Consider the following 25370-nt stretch of genomic DNA (forward strand, 5'->3'; position numbering starts at 1 on the left):
GAGGAAGGAAACTACAGATGGAAGTGGATGAGAGAGGAAGGAAATCACACAGAGGGAAGAAGATGAAAAAGAAAGGAAATACAGAGGGGAAAAGATGAGAGGGAGTTGAGAAGGAAATTACAGAGGGAAGAAGACGAGAAAGGAAGGAAACTACAGTGGGAAGGGGATGAGGTAGATGAGGTAGAAAGGAAACTACAGAGGGAAGAAGATGAGAGAGGAAGGAAATTACAGAGCGAAGGGGAGGATAGAGGAAGGAAACTAGAGAGTGAAGACGATAACATAGAAAGGAAAGTACAGAGGGAAGAAGATAACAGTGGAAAAAAATGACAGAATGAACATTAGAGAGGAAGAAACTACAGTGATGAGAGAAGAAGGAAACTATAGAGCGAAGAAGATGATAGAGGAAGGAATTGCAGAGGGAAGAAGATAAGAGGATGGAAATACAGAGGGAAGAAGATGAGAGAGGAAGTAAATTACAGAGGGAAGAATATGACAGTGAAAGGACACTAAGGAGGTAAGGAGAGAGGACTAAACTACAGTGGGTGGGGGATAAGAGAGGAAGGAAACTACAGAGAGAAGTAGATGGTAGAGGAAGGAAATTACAGAGGGAAGGGGAAGAGATAGGAAGGAAATTACAGAGAAAAGAAGATGAAGGAAATTAGACGGAAAATGAGAGAAGAGGAAATGACAGAGGGAAGGGGATGAGAAAGGAAGTAAATTACAGAGGGAAGGAAATGAGAAAGGAAGGAAACTACAGAGGGAAGAAGATGAGAGATGAAGGAAAGTACAAAGGGAAGATGTGAGAGTAAGGAAACTACATAGGAAAGGAGATGAGATAGGAAGGAAACTACAGAGGAAAGGGATTAGAGAGGAAAGAAATTAAAGTGAAGAAGAAAACCAAGGAAGAAATTTAAAAAGGGAAGGGGATGAAAGACGAAGGAAACTACAGTGGAAAGGAGATGAGAGCGGAAGGAAATTAGAGGGAAGAAGATGACAGAGGAAGGAAACTATAGAGAGAAGTGGAGCATAGATGAGAGGGGGCTCCTAATGTATTGTAGAGGGAGCAGAGCTCCATAATTATTTGCACTTAAATACAAAATGTAAGAAAGAAAGAGTACTCTCAATTTTTTTTTTTTGGGGGGGGGGGCACTCTAGTTAAAATGTCACTTTTTGTATAACAATATAGGTTTTATTCAGTCAATGCAAACATACATGACAAGACTGTCAAGCAATAGTCATACAATCAATACAAATGTTTGAATAGATATAAAAAAGAAGTAGAAATATAGGCAAAAATATAACAAGGGAAAATAACCTCCCCCCCCTCACACACACACACACCGATATATGTGCCTGAGAATCCTTATCCAGTGAATCTATGTAAACTCCCCATTTTTGCATAAACCTCTTGAACCTGATTCAGTTTGAGGAAGTGTGACTCGTCTATCTAAGAAAGTTTTGCAAAGTCAATTTAACAGAATATAGAAATGGGGGAGTAGATGTCATCGAAAAATTTAACTTTTAATTGGTATGTAGTAAAATCAGAGCTAGGGCTCCTAGGATATATAGCACACACAATACAAAGACAACAAAGGACAAATACACACAAAATAGAATTACATTTAATATCACGTGGATGTACTCTAGCTCTTGCCTTTAATGAAATAATATACAACAATCACACACAAAATAACAGTAAAACACTCATGGTTGTTGAAATGTTTAGGTATGTGGCTTAGATTATACATGTAGCCCCCTCCCAGCCAAATTGTGTGTCAATAGTCCGTCGTTTTCCAGGCATGCCAGTAATGGACAGGTGTGTGCCATTGGTGTCTCCACCATTTGGAAGCTCCAGCGCTCCACCCACACCTTGATGCTCCTACCCTTGCCCGGCACTCAGATCCTTACCCCCCTCCCCGTGCAGCTGGTCCTGCTGCTGATTCTCCCTGTCAGTGCGCTGGTAAGTTTGGGGGCCACTCGGGAGTGCTCTGGTGTTCGGGCGCATGAATTCCCGAGTGCCCAAGCACACGAACACCTGAGCTCTCCAGAGCCTCCAACCCAAACTTCATTCAGCAGCTGCAAACAGCCAGAGCCTTCTGTAGCAACCCCAGGGGAGCAGGAACTGCTGCAGAAGTGGCTGCCCCTTGTGTGGCGAGTATTTCCAGGCCTGGACAAACCAACCTGGTAGGTTTGTCCTGCCTCAGAAAAACCCACCACTCAAGGGGTTAATGGTGGTATGTTTGCACTGGTTTCTCCACCCATTCCCCTTCCCCCAGATGCCATAGATACTATATGCCAGCTAATTTCTAAGTTATATAAGGTATCGTGGATCATGTAGAATGTGGGGGTTATTCTAGTTTACACACTCCCCTGTGTGTACTCGCAGGGGGTAGTTTTTTTTGTGACTGCGCATGTGCAGCTGCTGTCCGCAGCCAACAGGTTATTCGCTGAGTGCTCGCACACAACTGTGCGGGCATGGGGAGGTGGGCCGGGGGATTCGTCCATGGGAATGTCCAGTGTTTCATGGGCGTTATCATGGTAATTCCTGGATGACGCGGGTGCAGGGGGACTGGCAGCTGATGTCAGCTGCCCGCCCAATTTCTGCACAGAGCACTCGCAGATCTGAGACACCACAGAGGCCTGCGAGGAAAGGGGGGCGGCCATGCGGGTGGTGTCTGTGGGTGGTGTCAAGCAGAATAACCTCCAGTATTCTCAGAGTTGCTGTGATGCTTTATATGTATTAAAGGATTGTCTCAAGTATTTTCCACAGTGTTTTATTTTTTTTTGCAATTAGATGACTTGCTGTTTCATCTGGTCTGGGGGACAGGAGAGCTTATATTCAGATTAATACACTTACACTGCGACTCATTTTAAATAGCACATGCCACGTCATACTATTGAAAATGTCCATCCCAAAATGGCTGCTGCCTCCTCTAGAATACTTAACTGTCTCCTCTGTGGTGGAGGCCATTTTGGGTGGGCCATCACTCTCACAGTGCTGCTCCTCTCAGCTGCAGTGACAGCTGTGTGGCAGCCCAGGACAGTTGTCCCTACAGTACCCCTGGGGCCCACAAGTCACTCAGCACCTCCAAGCCACCGCTGGGTCTGTTGCTATGCTACTGATTGGAGAAAAACAAGATGGCTCCTACAGGGAATAAGCTTCATTAAGTATATCAGTGCCTCAGTTGCAATTGATGCAACCTGGTAGAATGTTTTATATAGAGGGTTAGGGCCCTAAACCCCTTTGTTGTATACACAGATGCTTCCTGAATTGACAATCTTGAGAACAACTTTATATAAAGGTATTTGGGATTTCTTAACTACAACTAGAATTTGGAGTCCGTAGATCTTATTTTTATAAATTTCAACAACAGTCACTCATTGAAAACTACATTTAATGAATCCCCTATAATCAAGGTTTCCTCTATAAAATAACTATTACAATCAGTAGGAGCTGAGCCATAGGAGATTGTGGGGGATGGAGGTACATAATGGGCCCTCTCCTCTCTGGCAGTAGGCTACAGAATTGTGCCAGAGTTTACTGCACATGCCCAGGTCCCTTGGAACATTCATGGGGACACTTCTATTGCACAAATCACCGGAAAACGGTCATAGGGGCCATATTTCCAGTGATTTTTGATGATGCGTTGCTGGCGCTGGACCAAAGGAGAGGTGAATATAGCGAATGGGTTCAGAAAGTGCATTGTATGGGCCCGCCTGGACAGCACACACCTTGCACCCAATATAGATAACCCTGGGCACTTGATCTCTGGGATATATTTAAGATTTACGCATCAGATTTGACCATTATTAAGAAATGTGTGAGATAGATTTGGGACTGATGCCCATGGCCTCAGTCTGATGCCAAGAGATACAATTTTTCTGTTTGTATAGGGTTTATATTTCACCCATGAAACTATTTAAGTCAATGTCCCAAATGCTGTGCGATGTTTTAGCATTTGCTATGGGACTGTGCCAATAGTAAAGACTTCTTGTGTAATATTCTTAGCGTTAATGCAGTATCTGGAATACAAACTGCAGAAGATAGCGGTCACGGCCACAATTTGATGAGGAGGGGGGGGGGGTGTTCCCCCCCCCCCCTCCCCCTGGATCCGCCATGTACAAATGCGAGATTATTTTCAATCGCCTAGTATTATATGAATAGTATGAAGGGGAAGTTAGGAACATTTACAATATTGTTCCCTGCATTGGGAGCGGTAGAGCCTTTTCCACCTTGCAAGAGGACTTGATTTTCCAAACTGTTTTGAAATGGTTTAAATTGGATCTTATACTATACTTCTCATGGTGGGGGAACGTGACAGTGATGGCTCATCACCATGGAAACACCATACTTGCTTTCTTCTGTGACATTTACCCCCCCCCCACAGGATGGGGTAGGATGTGACAGTGATGGCTCATCACCACGGAAACACCATACGTGCTCTCTTCTGTGACATTTACCCCCAACAGGATGGGGGGGAATGTGACAGTGATGGCTCATCACCACGGAAACACCATACGTGCTCTCTTCTGTGACATTTACCCCCAACAGGATGGGGTAGGATGTGACAGTGATGGCTCATCACCACGGAAACACCATACATGCTCTCTTCTGTGACATTTACCCCCAACAGGATGGGGGGAGGATGTGACAGTGATGGCTCATCACCACGGAAACACCATACGTGCTCTCTTCTGTGACATTTACCCCCAACAGGATGGGGGGAGGATGTGACAGTGATGGCTCATCACCACGGAAACACCATACGTGCTCTCTTCTGTGACATTTACCCCCAACAGGATGGGGGGAGGATGTGACAGTGATGGCTCATCACCATGGAAACACCATACGTGCTCCCTTTTGTGACATTTAACCCCAGCAGAAAGGGACTCTGGGAACATGCCCCTTATCTTCCTCGTTCTGGCTATACCATAAGCGATTATCCCAGCAGCAATTATTTAAAGCCTCCGGTCCCTGTCTGTCCAGTGTCCTTTCTATTGTACCCCTCTCCCCCCAATCATGGTCATTGCAGGATTCTGGTTTGGGAATAAGTAAGAGCCAGTAACTGTGCAGCTTGGTAACGCCGTGCAGAGAAATATAGATGTTGGGGCAGTACGGACGGTGTAATGGTTAGCATTACTGCCTCACAGCACTGAGGTCATGGGTTCTATCCCCACCATGTGTTATATATATACGGGGCAGTACGGATGGTGTAATGGTTAGTATTACTGCCTCACAGCACTGAGGTCATGGGTTCTATCCCCACCATGTGTTATATATACGGGGCAGTATGGATGGTGTAACGGTTAGTATTACTGCCTCACAGCGCTGAGGTCATGGGTTCTATCCCCACCATGTGTTATATATACGGGGCAGTACGGATGGTGTAATGGTTAGCATTACTTCCTCACAGCGCTGAGGTCATGGGTTCTATCCCCACCATGTGTTATATATACGGGGCTGTACGGATGGTGTAATGGTTAGCATTACTGCCTCACAGCGCTGAGGTCATGGGTTCAATACACAGCATGGCCCTAACTGTGGGGAGTTTGTATATTCTCCCCGTACTTGCGTGGGTTTCCTCCGGGTACTCCGGTTTCCTCCCACAATCCAAATATATACTGGTAGGTTAATTGGCTCCCAAAAAATTAACCCTAGAATGTCTGTGCGTGTACATGTGGTAGGGAATATAGATTGCAAGCTCCACTGGGGCAGGGACTGATGTGAATGTTCAAATATTCTCTGTAAAGCGCTGCAGCATATGTGTGCATTTTATAAGAAACTGATAATAAATAATAAATAGATGTTAGAGGGGAATTGTCCAAGCTTAAGCTGCAGTGTAAACATACAGCTATCTAGCAATGCAGGCTACATGCAGAAGCAGACAGTATTTACCTCACATGCAATAATGTATGCGTTTGCACCCCTTGCGTTGAAACACTGTCTGTCCTGGTGCACAGTTACTGGCTGTCACTCTTACACCTAATTTACATTACGCCAATGGCATTCGGTGGGACTTTCCAGGGATGTTTCCTATGTACACACAATGCCTAATTTTAGATGACTGCAAAACTGTACACGGTCCCTTGTGCAATTCCAAGCCCTGCATTCATCAGGAAAGGACATCTGTACACACCTTGTCATTCTAGGGACAGTTTAGTTACATATTTGAGCCTTCTTATGATGCCAAAGATTTGAGCTGTCAGAAAAGCAGCGTCCGCACTGGGAACACATAAATGGCCTCTCCCCGGTATGAGTGCGCCGGTGCTTCACAAGCTCGGCTTTCTGGATAAAACATTTACCACAGTCCGTGCACTTAAACGGCTTCTCGCCAGAGTGAATCCGCAGGTGCGTTCGAAGGCCGTACCGTCTGGTAAAACATCTCCCGCACTCCTGGCATGAAAATGGCTTCTCGCCGGTGTGAGTCCTTTTATGTGACAGGAAACGGGACCTCTGATTAAAGGATTTTCCACAGTAAGAGCAGTGAAACACTTTTTCGTCGGTGTGACACCGCTGGTGGGCGGTAAGAGCGATGTCGGAGCTGACGCACACTCCGCAGACGTTGCATATATACAGATCACTGGCGCTATGCGTTTGCTGATGGGTGACGAGGGCTGAATGATTAGGGAAACATTGCTGACACTCCGAGCACTGATGCGGCATCTCAGGATAGTGCGAGGAGGCGTGCGGACCTGTTGGGGACAAATAATACATGCTTATACATATGTACTTTTCCGACATAGGGAAAGGATGTTTATATTAAAGCTGTCATTCCCATGTAGCACTGCAGTCTAGTATAAGGTCCATTATGGCTTAATATGAGGGGCGTTGTCCAGTTATAAGGGGTGTGGTCTAGCAGAAAAACAATCAACTAACATCTCCCTTTTGCAACCTGCACGACCAGACATTGGTTACCGCAGGAATGGTCGTTGTCCATGGTTAAGTTGGCGGGCTGAAGGCCATACAGTGACATAAAAACATACATACGCAGTAGACCTCACAAATCAAGCGCAAACAATGACAGGCTACTTAAATCAATATACACGGTTCATCCGTAATGCCTATTACACATTATTCCTCACACTGTGATGCCCATTACACATTATGCCCCACACCATAATGCCCATTACACAATATGCCCCACACTGTAATGCCAATTACACATTATGCTGCACACCGTGAAACCCATTACACATTATGCCAAACAGCATGATGCCCATTACACATTATGCCAAACAGTGTAATGCCCATTACAGAATATGCCCCACAGCTTAATGGCCATTACACATTATGCCCCACACTGAAATGCACATTACACATTATGCCCCACACTGTAATGCCTATTGCACATTATGTCCCACACCATAATGCCTATTACACAATATGCCCCACACCGTAGTGCCCATTAAACCGCACACCGTGGTGCCCATTACACATTATGCCCCACACCGTGATGCCCATTACACATTATGCCAAACAGCGTAATGCCCATTACAAATTATGCCAAACAGTGTAATGCCCATTACACAATATGCCCCACAGCTTAATGGCCATTACACAATATGCCCCACAGCTTAATGGCCATTACACATTATGCCTCACAGCATAATGGCCATTACACAATATGCCCACCATAATGTCAATAACACATTTTGCCCACAACGTAATACCAATTACACATTATGCCCCACAGTAAAATGCCCATTACACATTGTGGCCCACACCATAATGCCCATTACACATTATGCCCCATTTTGTAAAGCCCATTACACAATATGCCCTACACCGCAATGCCAATTACACATTATGCCCCACAGTTTAATTCCCATTTACGCATTATGCCCAACAGAGTAATGCCCATTACGCATTATGCCACACACTGGAATTCTCATTATACATTATGTCACATAAGTGCCACTTAGCTACATGGTAGTGGCCATGGGGGAATCCCTGCTTGGTGCCAGGGGGTGATAACATGCTCGTTGCCCGGGGGGGATTTCATTGCCCAGGGGCAAGGGTACACATGCTCATGGCCCTGGCCTTAGGGGGTTACTGGCGCACTGCGCATTCGCCACTTGAATTAAAAAGCCCAACAAAGTACAGTAGCTGAGGATTGTGGCTGCCAGGCGCTCCCTTCCACTGTCTCCCGGCAGAGGGGAGCTCCTAAGAGCCGAGAATTGCCAGCAGAGGTAAGCACCTCCCTCCCCCATGCTGACCCGGGTTGCCGGCTGGCGCCCAGGCCCATCGGCAGCTATAGCAGTGGCAGTCAGTGCGGCACACAAGCCATGCAGTCACACATGGTGTCAGACGCGGTGCCCTGTGCAGTCTAGAAATGGCCCTGCTTATACATAACATACAGTGCGCATTATCAGGGGGACAGTACTGGGAATAGCATTAATCACTATAACAATTCTTACAGCAAATGTCTCCTCGTGCTGTGTGATATCCTGCTCGCTGGGTACGGTACCACGGCTCGTGATATTACAGGTCCCACAGTGATGCTGAGATATGACCTGTCCTATTCACAGCATCTATACCGTCATATAGAGATGGAAGTGTGTAATGGGAAAGCCGTCCTCTGTGCTCCACAGTGATGCTGATATATTACCTGTCCTATATACAGCATCTATACCGTCATATAGAGAGGGGAGTGTGTGCACAATGGAACAGACGTCCTCTGTGCTCCGCAGTGATGCTGAGATATAACCTGTCCTATACACAGCATCTATACATCATATAGAGAGGGGAGTGTGTAATGGGGCAGATGTCCTCTGTGCCCCGCAGTGATGCTGAGATATAACCTGTCCCTATATACAGCATCTATACCATCATATAGAGAATGGAGTGTGTGTAATGGAACAGACGTCCTCTGTGCTCCGCAGTGATGCTGAGATATAACCTGTCCTATACACAGCATCTATACATCATATAGAGAGGGGAGTGTGTAATGGGGCAGATGTCCTCTGTGCCCCGCAGTGATGCTGAGATATAACCTGTCCCTATATACAGCATCTATACCATCATATAGAGAATGGAGTGTGTGTAATGGGACAGACGTCCTCTGTGCTCCGCAGTGATGCTGAGATATAACCTGTCCTATATACAGCATCTATACCATCATATAGAGAGTGGAGTGTGTGAAATGGGACAGACGTCCTCTGTGCCCCGCAGTGATGCTAAGATATAACCTGTCCTATATACAGCATTTATACCATCATATAGAGAGGGGAGTGTGTGTAATGGGACAGATGTCCTCTGTGCCCCGCAGTGATGCTGAGATATAACATGTCCTATACACAGCATATATACCGTCATATAGAGAGGGGAGTGTGTGTAATGGGACAGACGTCCTCTGTGCCCCGCAGTGATGCTAAGATATAACATGTCCTATACACAGCATATATACCGTCATATAGAGAGGGGAGTGTGTGTAATGGGACAGATGTCCTCTGTGTCCCGCAGTGATGCTGAGATCTAACCTGTCCTATACACAGCATCTATACATCATATAGAGAGGGGAGTGTGTAATGGGGCAGATGTCCTCTGTTCCCCGCAGTGATGCTAAGATATAACATGTCCTATACACAGCATCTATACCGTCATATAGAGAGGGGAGTGTGTGTAATGGGACAGATGTCCTCTGTGCCCCGCAGTGATGCTGAGCTATAACCTGTCCTATATACAGCATCTATACATCATATAGAGAGGGGAGTGTTTGTAATGGGAGTAGTAGTAGTACTTTGTTTATTTATTTATAAGGCACCACAAAGTGTCCGCAGCGCCGTACATAGCAAACAAAAAACAAATGACAAGGTAACGTACAGGGTGTGTTGATAAAATACAGCATAAATAGGGGAATAGCTGGTAGAACTAAAATCAGCATCAGTTCAGAAAAAGGCGTCGAAAGTTTTGAGGAGACTGAAGATGAAATAGAGGAAGGGAAGAACAGGACAGGAGCACAGGTGAGGTAAAGAGGTAGGATGAGTACGTGAGGAAGGAGGGCCCTACTCATAAGAGTTAACAGACTAAAAGGAGGTCGTGGACGAACGAAAAACAATAGGATAAGTAGGAACGGATGGGAACGGATGGAGGGGTAGGGTCGGCAGGATAGGAGGAGCAAAAGAGGTTAGGAGGAAGGGGGATAGGCTAGTCGGAAGAAGTGGGTTTTGAGGGAGCGCTTGAAGGAGGTAAGGGAATCAGAAAGCCTGATGGGTGGCGGGAGGTTGGGTAGCATGAGAGAAGTCTTGGACACGGGAGTGGGAGGAGGTGATTAGGTGAGAGGTCAGGTGGCGGTCAGCGGCGGAGCGAAGAGGACCGGAAGGAGTGTGGATAGAGATCAGTGAAGAGAGGTAAGGAGCGGTGGAGGAGGAGAGAGCCTTGTAGGTGGTGGTGAGGAGTTTAAAGAGAACTCGGAAAGGAATGGGGAGCCAGTGAAGAGATAGACAGAGGGGGGAGGCGGAGGTAGAGCGGCGGGAGAGGAAGATGAGCCTAGCAGCAGCGTTAAGAATGGATTGGAGGGGCGAGGCGGGTAGAAAGGGTAGTGTGTGTAATGGGACAGACGTCCCCTGTTCCCCATAGTGATGCAGAGATATAACCTGTCCCCATATACAGCATCTATACCATCATATATAGAGGGGAGTGTGTGTAATGGGACCAAACCGGCTGGTCCACAGGTGCAGTTATTAGTGTCATATTTTCAACCATGGCGCATTTCTTGATAACTGACAGATGATGCAGATACACATGTGACCTAGGGGGAAAAAATGAACTGTTAGTAAATCCAGAGAACTGGTTTGGCCACTCATTTGTTACTTGGTATCTGTATGGCCAAACCTTAATTTCGTATAAAGGGAAACTATTCATCGGTGCAGAATAAAAAAAAAATTTGGAAGCAGAACATAAAAACGATCAACATATTCTGGTTACATGCAGCGTCACATGAAAAAGAAGTGCACATTGCATAGTAACTGATCGGGGAAGCCTATCCTGTTACCACAAAGTATGGTCACCGGCTAACCCTCTACAGGGGCAGTAATAGCAACACTGACACCTGCAAGCTATAGAGGACATGACAGAATGTCTATAAGGGCACTAATAATGTGTGGCACAAGGTCCATAAGGGCACTACTGTGTAGCAAAGCGTCTATAAGGGCACTGTGTGGCACAAGGTCTATAAGGGCACCAATAATGTGTGGCACAATGTCCATAAGGGCACTACTGTGTAGCACAGTGTCTATAAGGGCACTGTGTGGCACAAGGTCTATAAGGGCATTAATAACGTGTGGCGCAATGTCCATGGAGGCACTGTGTGGCGCAATGTCCATAAGGGCACTACTGTGTAGCACAAGGTCTATAAGGGCACTAATAACGTGTGGCACAATGTCTATAGGGGCACTAATGTGTGGTAATGAAAAAACAATGATTTAAAAATGATTTAACGTTACAGTGGAGACTTCACCCATGCGCAATGGTAGTTTTCATAAGTGACACCGACCTGGTGGACTAACCCCAGTACTGCACTTGGCAGAGTCTAATTTCTTGACTTTGCAACAGTAGAGTGCGCTATTACGGCCCGACAGTCAAGATTCTGATATTGGAATCCGACCACTGGTACTCCAACAGGGGGCCGAATGAAGAAGCTCCTTGCGGGTACGGTGGTTCGCCACAGATTCTAGTATCCCTCTATGTGGGCCGTAGACCCACAATAGAGAATAGCCCATCAGCCATATCCCAACTGTAGGGTATTTGAACAATTGAGATTCCAATGTTGGTATACCAACTTCCAGGAAAAACACTGCCCCGCTACCAGGTGCAGACATGTTTTTTTCCCTGGACACTGTACTGGCGATAGAGCGTGTCTACATCTGCACCTTACAACTGTTATTTTCTAAGGGGGTGATGAACAAAAGTAATCACTACATACATATATACACAAAGGTCACAGAAGTAACAGAGACCGTCCCAATGTCCCGTCACTCTCATACCCAATATAACAGACCAAGAAGTAATTCATGTGATAGTATCACTGTATCCCCTACGCAAATTATTAGATGTTTACATAACTGGGCACAGCGCCCTCTACAGGTCGGAGGACCAAAACACACAGCCCTTCACTTTATAATGTATTTAGAAGGGAAAGTCATCATTATTTGCCATAGTTTATAAACAAGTTTTGTTATGTGTGTGACGGGTAGTTTATTTGCCTAGACCGATGTGAACACTCTCCAGTGTGAGTGCGCTGATGCCGGACCATGTCGATTTTCTGGACAAAACATTTTCCACATTCCATGCACTTAAAAGGCCTCTCTCCGGTGTGGATGCGCTGGTGGGTCACAAGGTTGGATCTCTGCGTAAAATGTTTCCCACATTCTAAGCAACTAAAGGGTCTCTCCCCAGAGTGAATCCGTTGATGCATAACAAGAGCAGATCTTCCGGAAAAACATCTCCCACACTCCTGGCATGAATATGGTCTCTCCCCAGTGTGCGTCCTCTTGTGGGTCAGGATACCTGACCTCTGATGAAGAGATTTGCCACTGTAGCAATGAGACCATTTGTCCTTGATGTGACATCGCTGGTGGGAGGTAAGAGCCAGTTTGGAGCTGACACATATTCCACAGACGGAGCATATATACAGATTACTGGCGCTATGCGTTTGCTGATGGGTGACGAGGGCTGAATGATTAGGGAAACATTGCTGACACTCCGAGCACTGATGCGTCATCTCAGGATAGTGCGAGGAGGCGTGCGGACCTGTTGGGGACAAAAGTACTGAGATAAACCCTCTGTACATTGAATGGGTCGCGGCATCAGGTGTTAGAATTAATATACATATTATAGCCTCAATACACCCATGGTCAGTCCCATGGGCACGCCCCCTTACCGCCGCCCAACGCCGGCACTGGTGGGTGCCAACAGCACATGTGCATTAGGAAAACAGTTAGGTCCCGAGGCTGTATAGGAAGCATGGAAAGCATCAGCTGCATTGTAGCACTTCACGTACAGATTCAGATATCGCACACATATACAAGTGTTGTTTATCAATCAGCACAGTCTCCCGACGCACACTATTCACACCTGTGAGATGCAATTTTGGCAAGAAGCTTAATGCTCACAGTAGGTGCTGGTGTGACAAGAGAATGTTCGTGGTGATTGCAGCACTGAGGACACATCTGTATTAAATATAAATGTATTACGTCCCATATACTTCTAACCATGCCATTGCCACATAACCATTCTAGACAAACTCCAAGGCTAAGTTATACCCCGTTCTCACTGCTAAGCAAATTCCCAGGTCTAGCATGTCGACCCGGTAATTTGCCTTACAACACAGGTTTTTTTTCCAGTGTGAACGATTCAAACCGTGTCAAAATTTCCAGGTCTCCAACCCTGCTTTATACCCAGGATTGAGACCCAGGTATGCAGACATGGTTTGGCCCTTTCACACTGCAAAAAAAAACAACCCATGTTAAAAGGCAAATTACCGGGTAGAACTGCTTCACCCGGGAATTTGCCTTAGCAGTGACAATGAGGTCTGGCGCTGCAGTCCCCGGCATTTAAATGATGGATAAAAGCCGCGTTGTTCCCACTCGCAGTGTAAACACGGCATAAATGGTTATTTAAAATATAGATGGACTGTCATGTTGACATTTTGAGTCCGCTCACATCAACACAATGGAAGCAGCCATCTTTGTTTTTAGACTTAAAAAAGATCGAGAATATAATCACCAATTTCCTCAAAAAGCTGACAACGAACATAGGAATAAACCAATGTTTTCATTCATAAACAGCAAATAGGCTATAATAATCACATACGTGAAATACAATATAATAATATTAAGAGGGTAAGGACAGTAGTTCATGATAAGGAGTAAGCTATCACGAGCAGGGCCCTCTCTCCTCATGTGCTTTTCTCAGACTATATCTAGGCAACCCTGATATTTGCATCAGCGCCCGGTCTTCTGCCGCGATTTACTTTACCATGTACTCGTCCTAATTTGCCTTGTACTGCAATTCTTATGTTCTTGTTTTTTGCTCATCTAGGTGCTGTGGAACCCATGACCAAGGTGCATGGTCATTATTTGGGCTCTGCTGAGTCTTTTGGCGTGGCTGTGGCCACTCAAGAAGATGGGTAGCCCCAAAATTGGCACGCACACAGCATCTATCAACTTAGCGGTGATCACTTTTCCCCAACATTACCCTCTGTGGGACACTACGGCCTGTGGGTCAAGCATGCCACTGGCAGGCTGTTTCTGCAGGGTGCCGCCATAATGGCATGGCACATTTTAGAATTTAAAATTGGTCAGTACACGGCACCCTGCTAAAATAGCAAAGTAGGAACATTATGAGATTGATTTTATTAGGGACACTAAGCACTTTCTACAACTTCTGGATTTTGTGAAGTGGCAGCAACATATTACGGACTTGCCCTGTAGAGTCATTATAAGCCAAATATCCTCTAAAAATGGAGAATGGAAGCCAATTTCCACTTCCTGTGCTCTAATGAGGATTTTACATACTTTGTCATAATTTGTTTAATACACCATTTTTACCTACTATTGCATGGTACCGTCATGGGCACCAGATTGTCCCCTAGTTTTTTTGAACAACAATATATTTGAGAGCACACATTTGGGACAAACTTGGTGCTATATGGGCAGTACATGGACTATTTCTTTATAATTTGAGGTGGAAAACTTGACTTATTATCTAGAATCTTTATTTGAAATATTTTGGTATTCGTAAGTTTGCTAGCTTTTTCCACATTCATTTCCTTGATATTGCCCGCTGTCATAGGTAACCAAATTTGCAATGAAGCAAGAAGTGAAATGTAAGGTCACATTATTTTAGTAGCCATTATTATAAAATGGGAAAATATTATTCCTAAGGGGGAAGTGCCTGTTTAAAACGGAACTGATCAGATGAGACATTTTTGATCTTGTTAGGTTTAAAAGGAAAAAGGCATATTAAATCTCCTAACTCTTTTGGTCAAGAGAAGTCTATTAATTTGCCATTTACATCACCATATAATGTATGTTCTAATAAAATTAAAAAGATCATTAATCAATCTGTTTGGATAAATCCTTGTCCCCCTGCATAAATGAGCAACTATTAGCCATCCTTTGTAAAACTAGAAATTTTAAAAATATCACTTATCATTGAGTATTTTTGTAAAAATGTAATATTCAGTCCGAGTCATGTATGAGAACCCCAAGTTCCCGTTCCTCGATGCACTCCAGGTCTTGGATCTCTAATATCTGCTCACATCAGAGAAGTTCCGTGGTCACCAATGTTTTTGCTTCCCATTATGACATAACATAACGCATATAGGTCTTACAATTATAACTGCAGTACTGTAAATGTAACACCGATTTACCATGTCACTTTTGACAACACAGTAATACGTATATTTCCTTATCTTATACTATTAAGATATGTATGATTTTATCTTATACTGGAAAATCAAAAACTTACGTTTAGGAGCAGATTTAATTAAGCGCCAACAGCTGCCAATGAAAATCCTGGGGGCTGGCGGCGGGGTGTACGGGTGCTCTCAGTATAGCTGGAAGTACCAGCAGAAATGACATACTGTAACCGTTGCTTAATGGGACTTATGTGTGGTCTGATTATGTATCTATAAACCAAGTAACAAGCATCAGTAGAATATACAACGTTACCTGTTCTATAATTACAGCAACAGTGTCCCAAACATCCATCACAATAGAAAATAAGTAACAGTCAACTTCATAAAAAGCTAGTTTATTTATTAGGGATAACTAGAAGAGGAGAATCAAAATGTGGATGATGTAGAACAGTCCTGTGCGAGTGAAAGGTCATCAGTGGAATATGAAGAACTAACACCCCGCCTCACATTGTTAGAATGGTGTAAAATGCAGATTGCATAGCATCACCATACTACTTTCGCGAAAAGACTGTGTGGACAAAACTGCAGAACAATGAGCTACAACACAAAAGATTTCTCCCTAGTGTGAATTCTCCGGTGACGAACAAGATCCGAGCTTTGGGAAAAGCAGCGACCGCACTGAGAACATGCAAAAGGCCTCTCCCCGGTGTGAGTGCGCCGATGCTTCACAAGGTCGGACTTCTGGACAAAACATTTGCCACACTCAGTACACTGAAACGGCTTCTCGCCAGAGTGAATCCGCTGGTGCGTAGTAAGTGCAAATCTTCTGGTAAAACATTTCCCACACTCCTGGCATGAAAATGGCTTCTCTCCGGTGTGAATCCCAGTATGTGACAGGAGCCCTGACCGCTGATGAAAGGATTTCCCTGAATAGGAAAAATGAGACATTCTGTCCTCAGTGTGACATCGATGGTGGGCGGTAAGAGCCAACTTGGAGCTGAAAGGCACCCCACAGACTGAGCATATATACAGATTACTGTCGCTATGTGTTTGCTGATGGGTGACTAGGGCTGAATGATTAGGGAAACATTGCTGACACTCCGAGCACTGATGCGTCATCTCAGGATAGTGTGAGGAGGCGTGCGGACCTGTTGGGGACAAAAGTACTAAGATAAACCCTCTGTACAGTGGATTGATCGCTTCGTCGAGTGATAAAATTATGCGGATCTATACATACAGTAAGTACAAGTGAAAGCTTAGGATTTATTTATTGTTTTACCATCATTAACGTTTATTAAAAACATTTTCCAGGAGGGATACAGAAAAATAAAGAGGGGGGGGGGAAGGTGCATGAGGGTAGGACGCAGATGGAAACCAATTCGTAACCAATATAAGATGTAATCAAACAAAATACAGGTCAATAGAGAAATAAAGAAATCAGGATCATCTAGAAAGAGTAACATCAGGGAGTATTAGCTTCATTTAAACTAAACGGCAATGGGCTGGACCCAAAAGGTTAATCAACAAATTGAGCCCCTTTGCCATCAATCATATACAGTCATGACCGGCTTATCCACTTACTATTCAGAAAGGAGGCTGAGGAAGAATACAGGATTTCCACTGTAGAATGAAGGTGGATTTTGTGGCAGTATAGGACTAAAAGGCTGCTTCCGACATAGGTCTAAAGCGGCTTGTGCTGCCATACAGATGTGATCTAGTACAGAACTCTGGTGGGTTCGGGTGCCGAACGTCTCACCAACAGTCGGGATTCTGACATCGGAATCCCAACTGTCAGGGGCCCGACAGTCAGAATCCCCAACTTAACACATGCTTTTTTTTTTCCCCTCATGGGGGTCTGCGACCCCCATAGAGGGAGCACAGAATAGGTGGTGAGCCCGCAGCATGCCCACAAGAGGCTTCGATGTACTTGCTACCCTGTCGGGATCCTGGCAGTTGGGATTCCGATGTCGGAGAGACCACCTCCAGAATCCCGCCTATCAGTAAGTTATAAAATACCCGGTGGGTTGCACTACAGTGGGATAGACATGTAGAAATAACAGTAGTTTAGGTTGAAATAAGACTTTCGTCCATCAAGTTCAACCTTTTACAGGACGCATAAGAGCAGGCTTGTCCAACCTGCGGCCCTCTAGCTATTAGCAATACCATGGTAAGGCATCCTGGGATGTGTAGTTTCACAACAGCAGGAGGGCCGCGGGTTGGACAAGCCTGCATTAGAGGGTGTTGTCTAGATGTTAAAGCCTCTATTGAATTGTGAAGGGGTCAAGAATTTAACACTTTATTGAACAACATCTCATACTAAAAAGTGCAATGCTCAAAACAGAAATATGCCACAACCTCTCCACAATTCCATCAATAAAACAGAGCATGAACCCCAAAAGGTGTACACAATCTATCCGGAGGAAGGTGCTCCAATCATTTTAGCATATATCAGGACAGTACATACACAGTTTCTCATCGATCATCAGAGATAAAGTGACCCAAATAAAGAAAAAAAAATGATGGAACACTGTCCGAAATCAACAAACCAAATGTTTTAAAACAACAACATTTATTCAGAGTTAAGTAGCCCATACACTTGTGTGATCGGATACAATGTCCCATTGCATCTTATGGTGCCCACGTGCTTTTTTTCCCCCAGCACCTGATGTGGCATGCCCGGGCGGCAAGAGGGCTGGCATGTGGCAGTAGCCAGCACGGGCGGCAGAAATTGATAAAACATTTCCAAAAACTGTGTGGCCCTCTGATTGGCTGAGAGAGAGAGGTCTCAGCCAATCAGAGGGCCGCCCAGTGTTTTGAAATGTTTTATCAATTTCTGCCACTGACTACTGCCGCAGGGCAGCTCTCCTGCACAGCGCTCCACTACACCAGCAGCCCTCCTGCACAGCGCTCCACTACACCGCAGCCCACCACCGGCCCTCCTCACGCCAAACGCATGTGGTTAAAAGCCACACGCGACTGCCCACGCAATTGCAGAACATAAGATCTAACTACGCATCATTCAACTGCAGAACATAAGATCTAACTACGCATCATTCAACTGCAGAACATAAGATCTAACTACGCATCATTCAACGGGCGGGTCCACGCATCGCGTGGGCGACACATTAGATGTGCATAAAATCCTTTAGATTTATCGCACAGATGCAGTCAAAATCGAAGCATTGTATGCAATATCGCCCTAGTGTATGGGCAGCATTATTCAGCACACTTGGCCTAACAGGCAACAATATTCAATCTATATCCTAAAGAGACACATAACACGGACACATTATATAATAAGTAGCAATCAGCGGTGAGACATTGGTAGAGTAGATCTGCCCAGCACATTCTGAGACCAACTGAAAAAGCGGTTTAGAACCCAGCAAGAGTCTCACTCATATTAGTAACTTATCACTTACTAATATAAGCAATGGGCTGTGGGGTAAAGGTCCATACACAATTTTTGCCCGGTCAACCGATTTTCTCTGGGTTGGCCGGCTTTCCATAGCAGGACACTATTGGAAGTCGTCCAACCCGTTGCGGCGGCCTGTGATGATGTGTGAGCACGTAATTCGAGCTAACCGCTGCCCCAGACACCAGTGGTTCCCAAACTGTGTGGCATGGCACCCTGGTGTGCCTTGGGAGACTTGCAGGGGTGCCTTGGGTTGGTGGTCCAGGACCAGTTCAAGTTATTTATGTCCAATATAATAGTCAAATTGGGGACAGACAGTAGTGAATCCTGTTCATTACCACATACCTGATCCTAAGGACACAATTTATTTAACTTAATATGTGTTTCTTACTTTCTTAATGATAAACCTTTAGCCTAGGGGCGCCACGAAAAAAATTCTGGTGCCGTGATTCAAAAAGATTGGGAACCCCTGCCATACACACTGGGAAGCAACTCACACAGCAAAACTGCTGGGCCTTTAATTACACAGTCACATGTCAGAGATTAGTTTTCTGCTGTTACAGGAGTTTCCTCCACGGCGTAAGGATTATACATTTACACCTGACTCCTGTTTGTACACATGACCTGTATCAGATTAGTATATGGAAAACCAAGGCTATTCCTCCACCTCTGCATTACATTGCTTGCTACTTACACCAGAGACCGCCACCTAGCGCATTACAAGAATAGCCGTCTCAACCCCCTACCCAGCTTCATTTTTTCTACCACCATGACAATGGTGGTGATTGGGCCTCATTCTCAGAACGGGTCCTTTTTTACCTGCCCTCTGCACTTTTGGAACACCTCCATTCTAGATCCAAAGGATTAATGTCATTGAAAGAATAACATGAGATAAATGGTGACATCCTCTCACTCTCATATGTTAAGATTATTTTAGGAGCAAAAATTTAACATTGAAATGAGCAAAAGGCGAGCTCTTAAATGAGCACAGTCGGAATTCTGGGAAAAGCAGCGGCCGCACCGGGAACACACGAACGGCCTCTCCTCGGTGTGGGGGCGCTGATGCTTCACACGCTTGGATTTCTGGGTAAAACTCCTCCCTCACTCCGTGCACTGAAACGGCTTCTCGCCAGTGTGAGTCCTCTGGTGCGCAATAAGCTGAAAACGCCTTTGATATCTTTTCCCACACGTCAAGCATGAAAATGTCTGCTCCGTGGTGTGAACGAGCTGATGCTTGACCAGATTGGAACTCTGGGCGAAACGCCTTCCACATTCTGTGCACCGAAACGGCTTCTCGCCAGAGTGAATCCGCTGGTGCGTAATAAGGCCATACCGTCTGGTAAAACATTTCCCACATTCCGGGCATGAAAATGATCTGTCCCCGGTTGGAGTCTTCCGGGGACGAGTGTAATGATAGGATTTTCCACTGTTCTTGTCCTCTGGGTGACATCGCTGGTGGGCGGTAAGAGCCGATACTGAGCCGACACTCACTCCGCAGACGGAGCATATATACAGATTACTGGCGCTATGCGTTTGTTGATGGGTGACGAGGGCTGAATGATTAGGGAAACATTGCTGACACTCCGAGCACTGATGCGTCATCTCAGGATAGTGTGAGGAGGCGTGCGGACCTGTTGGGGACAAAAGTACTGAGATAAACCCTACATCATAGGATGGGTCGCGCCATCATTTGCCATAAATTATACATGCCTATATATATGTACACCTCCAGCAACCTATGGGTTTGTTCCCTAAAAGATGTACCTGCCCTTCCACATTGCATTGGGATAGGATTTAGTGCGTGTTTCAGAGTAAACGATACGCTCATAATCTAGTTTTACAATGGAAGCCGCCATCTCATTATACACTAGAGCAGACATAGGGAACCTTCGGCACCCCACCTGCTGTTAAACTACACATCCCAGCATGCCCTGCTACAGTTTTTCTTCTTGGCTATGCTAAAACTGTTGCAGGGCATGCTGGGATGCGTAGTTCAACAGTGCCAAAAGTTTTTCATCCCTGCCATAGGGGGGGCGGGGGATTCAATATGGGATTCCGACTGTCAGAATGTCCCGGCAGTCGGAACTCTGGGTTTTCATCTGATCCGACTGAATTTAAAGTGTCAGAAAGTCAGTAGATCTGTGAAAATGGCCGTGAATTCAACAATCCGTAGGGATGGGCTCTAGGAAAGGAAGGTCAGGGAGGATTCCAGCATCCGTATTCTGACCGCCGGGACACCCACCCCCACCGCCTGTCACCTGTATGTATTCCACGGACAGATAGAGGGGAATGTCCATGTTACATTGTTCCATGCAATCCCATCATACACCTGCCTAGATTACACTAACACCTCAGGCTTTGTCTGCTCAGCCCCGGCACTGGGATATGTAACAGCGTTACCCGGTTACTCACAGTAACGGCGGTGGTATGACGCAGCGTCGGGTTATGGTGGCCTGGGGGAAATGGGAAGTTTCATATCCACAAGTCTAGAACTACCGGCTACACAAGTTGCCCTGGAAAATTGGGGTAATCTATTCTACATTAGGCCTGGCCAGAGAGGTACGAGGTACTGGAGGATTAACACATCACACGTCCCTGCAGGAATAGCGATGGTGCAGATAGAATCACAGGCACAGGACACAGCTGGGGATGACAGGATCCCAATAACAGAGAAGTCACTGCATGTAGAGAGTACACATAAACCTTAAACCCCCAGAAACAGAGGGATATAAATGTGAGAATTATTATAACACATGATACAAGTGTCTCTTCCTCCTGTATAACCCCAGGGCACCCCCCATGTACACCCCCATAATCTGGCCCGTTGCTGAGGATATTTTGTGCGTCAAAGGCGGCTGAACGGATCGGATGTTGGCTGAAAGCTACAGAGCAGAAGATGTAAATCTCTCAGATGCCTGTTGTACATCCCCCCGGAGAGAGGAGGTGCTGATAGCGCAGGTACTGTAATAGTTCTACACATACAGAGCGCACCAAGTGGTATATATACATAGACATAACATATCCCCTGCTAGGCTCCATCACAGCTTTCACACCAGAGCACGGTACAGTGGTTTCTGCAGTGAAAACAATGTTAAATAGAAAGTAAGCCAACATATGTCGTATCCATGGGCAACAGAAATACCAATATGGGTCATGTAGTAGCTGCTAAAGGGCGCACAGAACACAATAATGCAATCTGTCTGCCTCTCCGCTCCCGGACCCTCCCCGCAGACAGGCCCGCCTCTCCGCTCCCTCCCCGCCTCTCCGCTCCCTCCCCGCAGACAGGCCCGCCTCTCCGCTCCCTCCCCGCAGACAGGCCCGCCTCTCCGCTCCCTCCCCGCAGACAGGCCCGCCTCTCCGCTCCCTCCCCGCAGACAGGCCCGCCTCTCCGCTCCCTCCCCGCAGACGGGCCCGCCTCTCCGCTCCCTCCCCGCAGACGGGCCCGCCTCTCCGCTCCCTCCCAGCAGACAGGCCCGCCTCTCCGCTCCCTCCCCGCAGACAGGCCCGCCTCTCCGCTCCCTGCCCGCAGACAGGCCCGCCTCTCCGCTCCCTCCCCGCAGACAGGCCCGCCTCTCCGCTCCCTCCCCGCAGACAGGCCCGCCTCGCCGCTCCCTACCCAGGGCAAAGCCCACAAGGAAATGAACAGTAAACATCTTACAGAGAGACCACTTCCTGCAGAACATTGCCATCTAATGCCTGTGCCCTGGTTGGTCAGCAGGTGGGTTTGCTATAACCCCAGGGCACCACCTGTATATCACCATTATCTGGCTCCATTGCTGAGGATATTTAGTTTTGCAGTGACAAAGTGACTGACCTGGCAGCTCCCCAATCCAACATGGACACAGGACCTGTATACATCACTGACATTTGTGGCGTTAGATCAAGTAATTAGTGTGTGGAAATGGATTAACGGACTTAAGCTGGCTACTGATTTATTGTCTGATCTGGCTGGTTGGAACAAAAACCTGGTAATATACGAATGACAGTTTGTCAGTTTTCCAGCATTTTGAAGCATAATGAGTTGACCGTTTGCTTTGAAATGCTGGAAAACTGCCAAACGGTCACCCGTATATTACCAGGTTTTTGTTCCAATCAGCCAGATCTGACGATCAATCTGTAGATGTATGGCCAGCTGTACTCTCTGCAATGAGTGGGGGATGGAAGAGTCTGGGTGACCCTAGGCGGAACCATGTACAGTATGTGCATCACAGACTGCTGAAGGGATCAGATGTCGGTTGAAAGCTACAGAGCGGAAGATGTAAAACTCTCAGATGCCTGTTGTACATCCCCCCGGAGAGAGGAGGTGCTGATCGCGCAGGTACTGTAATAGTTCTACACATACAGAATGTACCAAGTGGTATATATACATAGACATAACATATCCCCAGCTAGCTTCCATCACAGCTTTCACACCTGAGCACGGTACAGTGGTTTCTGCAGTGAAAACAATGTTAAATAGAAAGTAAGCCGACATATGTCGTATCCATGGGCAACACAAATACCAATATGGGTCACGTAGTAGTTGCTAAGGGGGGCGCAGAAGACAACACAATAATACAATCTATCGGGCAAACACAGATGCACCAGTAACGGCATTGCCGGGAGAGCAGCCACCAAGAGCTTTGACGATAATAGATGGAATCTCATTGGTTGCCCACAGCAACATCCAATGTTAAACAGATCTCCCATCTTAGTAAATGAACCGCAGTTCTCGGACCCTCCCCAGGATGGCTCAGACTCCCAGAGCCCACCAGGAGACTAACATCTTACAGAGACACCACGGCTTGCAGCACCTTCCCATCCAATGCCTGTGTCCTGGTTGGCCAGCAGATAGAACAGAGTATCAGCATTATCTCAGCACTGACATACAGCCCATACTGTGCAATAAAGTAATCATAGCTCTGAACCGGCCAAGGGGAGAGACCAAATCTGCAGAAAAAGACAGTGATGGAGACCACCAGTCTGAGACCACCACTTCTCTGCTGGGAGCTGTAGTCTTCGGCAGAACATCCAGGTGGCTTAGCCGGGAGTCATGATGACCTTCCTACACCTTGTGCATGAAGCCAGAATTCCAGTAGTTACATATGACGTGTGATCTCGCACTATGCATTGCAGAGTATGTAGGAAGGTAAATGTGCCAATACAGGACCCCGCCAGCATTCTGTCTCCATCAGACCCTGCTGTGAGGTCACCTGAAGCCATCAGTGTATCTGTCCCTGCTCCTCACATACTGCCCCCTACAGCCGGAACAACAACCTCTCATCATTATATGTGACCAGAGGAGCAGCCGAACCCTCAAACATCTATTCCCCCAACATATTACAGAGCAGCCATAGAACCGGCTCACACCCAGAACAGCCGCCGGACACGGTCTATGGCCTCCCGTTCTGTCCAGCAATGTGATATAGGGCAGTCTGGTATAAGTCACATTATAGGAGAGCGAGCAGCACTGACCTGCACTGGATTCTGGGAGGAATTCCTGCAGCTCCCGATGGTCACCAGCATCCAGCTCTACACCGGCCTCAGCTCCTGTGTATGACAATAAGCAGCCAGTGTTACACATAGACACACGTGTGCAGAGACAGAAGGGTCCGGTGTCTGTGTGTAGTAGTAATTACTATTATATGTGACAGGAGGAATATCCGGACATACGTGTTACCCGCAGCCAGTGTTACACATAGACACACACGTGCAGAGACAGAAGGGGCCGGTGTCTGTGTGTAGTAGTAATTACTATCATATGTGACAGGAGGAATATCCGGACATACGTGTTACCCGCAGCCAGTGTTACACAGATACACGTGTGCAGAGACAGAAGGGGCCGGTGTCTGTGTGTAGTAGTAATTACTATCATATGTGACAGGAGGAATATCCGGACATACGTGTTACCCGCAGCCAGTGTTACACATAGACACATGTGTGCAGAGACAGAAGGGGCCGGTGTCTGTGTGTAGTAGTAATTACTATTATATGTGACAGGAGGAATATCCGGACATACGTGTTACCCGCAGCCAGTGTTACAGACACGTGTGCAGAGACAGAAGGGGCCGGTGTCTGTGTGTAGTAGTAATTACTATCATATGTGACAGGAGGGATATCCGGACATACGTGTTACCCACAGCCAGTGTTACACATAGACACACGTGTGCAGAGACAGAAGGGGCCGGTGTCTGTGTGTATTAATAATTACTATCATATGTGACAGGAGGAATATCCGGACATACGTGTTACCCACAGCCAGTGTTACACATAGACACACGTGTGCAGAGACAGAAGGGACCGGTGTCTGTGTGTAGTAGTAATAACTATCATATGTGACAGGAGGAATATCCGGACAGACGTGTTACCCACAGCCAGTGTTACACATAGACACACATGTGCAGAGACAGAAGGGGCCGGTGTCTGTGTGTAGTTGTAATTACTATCATATGTGACAGGAGGAATATCCAGACATACGTGTTACACATAGACACACATGTGCAGAGACAGAAGGGGCCGGTATCTGTGTGTAGTAGTAATTACTATCATATGTGACAGGAGGAATATCCGGACATACGTGTTACCCGCAGCCAGTGTTACAGACACGTGTGCAGAGA

The 25370-nt window shown here is 46.3% G+C and overlaps 1 protein-coding gene across 10 annotated transcripts in view; it reads right to left on the reverse strand.

The window, feature by feature from the left end:
• LOC146058238 (uncharacterized) overlaps positions 1–25370 on the reverse strand; it is a 232965-nt gene that overhangs the window by 172781 nt on the left and 34814 nt on the right. The window contains exons 12-13 of one of the 10 annotated variants that reach the window (XM_083170411.1): positions 24229–24303; positions 1236–6693 (exon numbers count right to left, since the gene is read on the reverse strand). The exons of 7 other annotated variants lie outside the window; for them this stretch is intronic. In XM_083170411.1, coding sequence (XP_083026537.1) covers positions 6158–6693; positions 24229–24303 — 611 coding nt within the window. In that variant the 3' untranslated portion in view covers positions 1236–6157. 2 more of the 10 variants (XM_083170409.1, XM_083170412.1) reach the window with 2 other exon arrangements.

Source organism: Crinia signifera, chromosome 2 (assembly GCF_055691185.1).
Source record: "Crinia signifera chromosome 2, ASM5569118v1, whole genome shotgun sequence".
Taxonomy (NCBI): domain Eukaryota; kingdom Metazoa; phylum Chordata; class Amphibia; order Anura; family Myobatrachidae; genus Crinia; species Crinia signifera.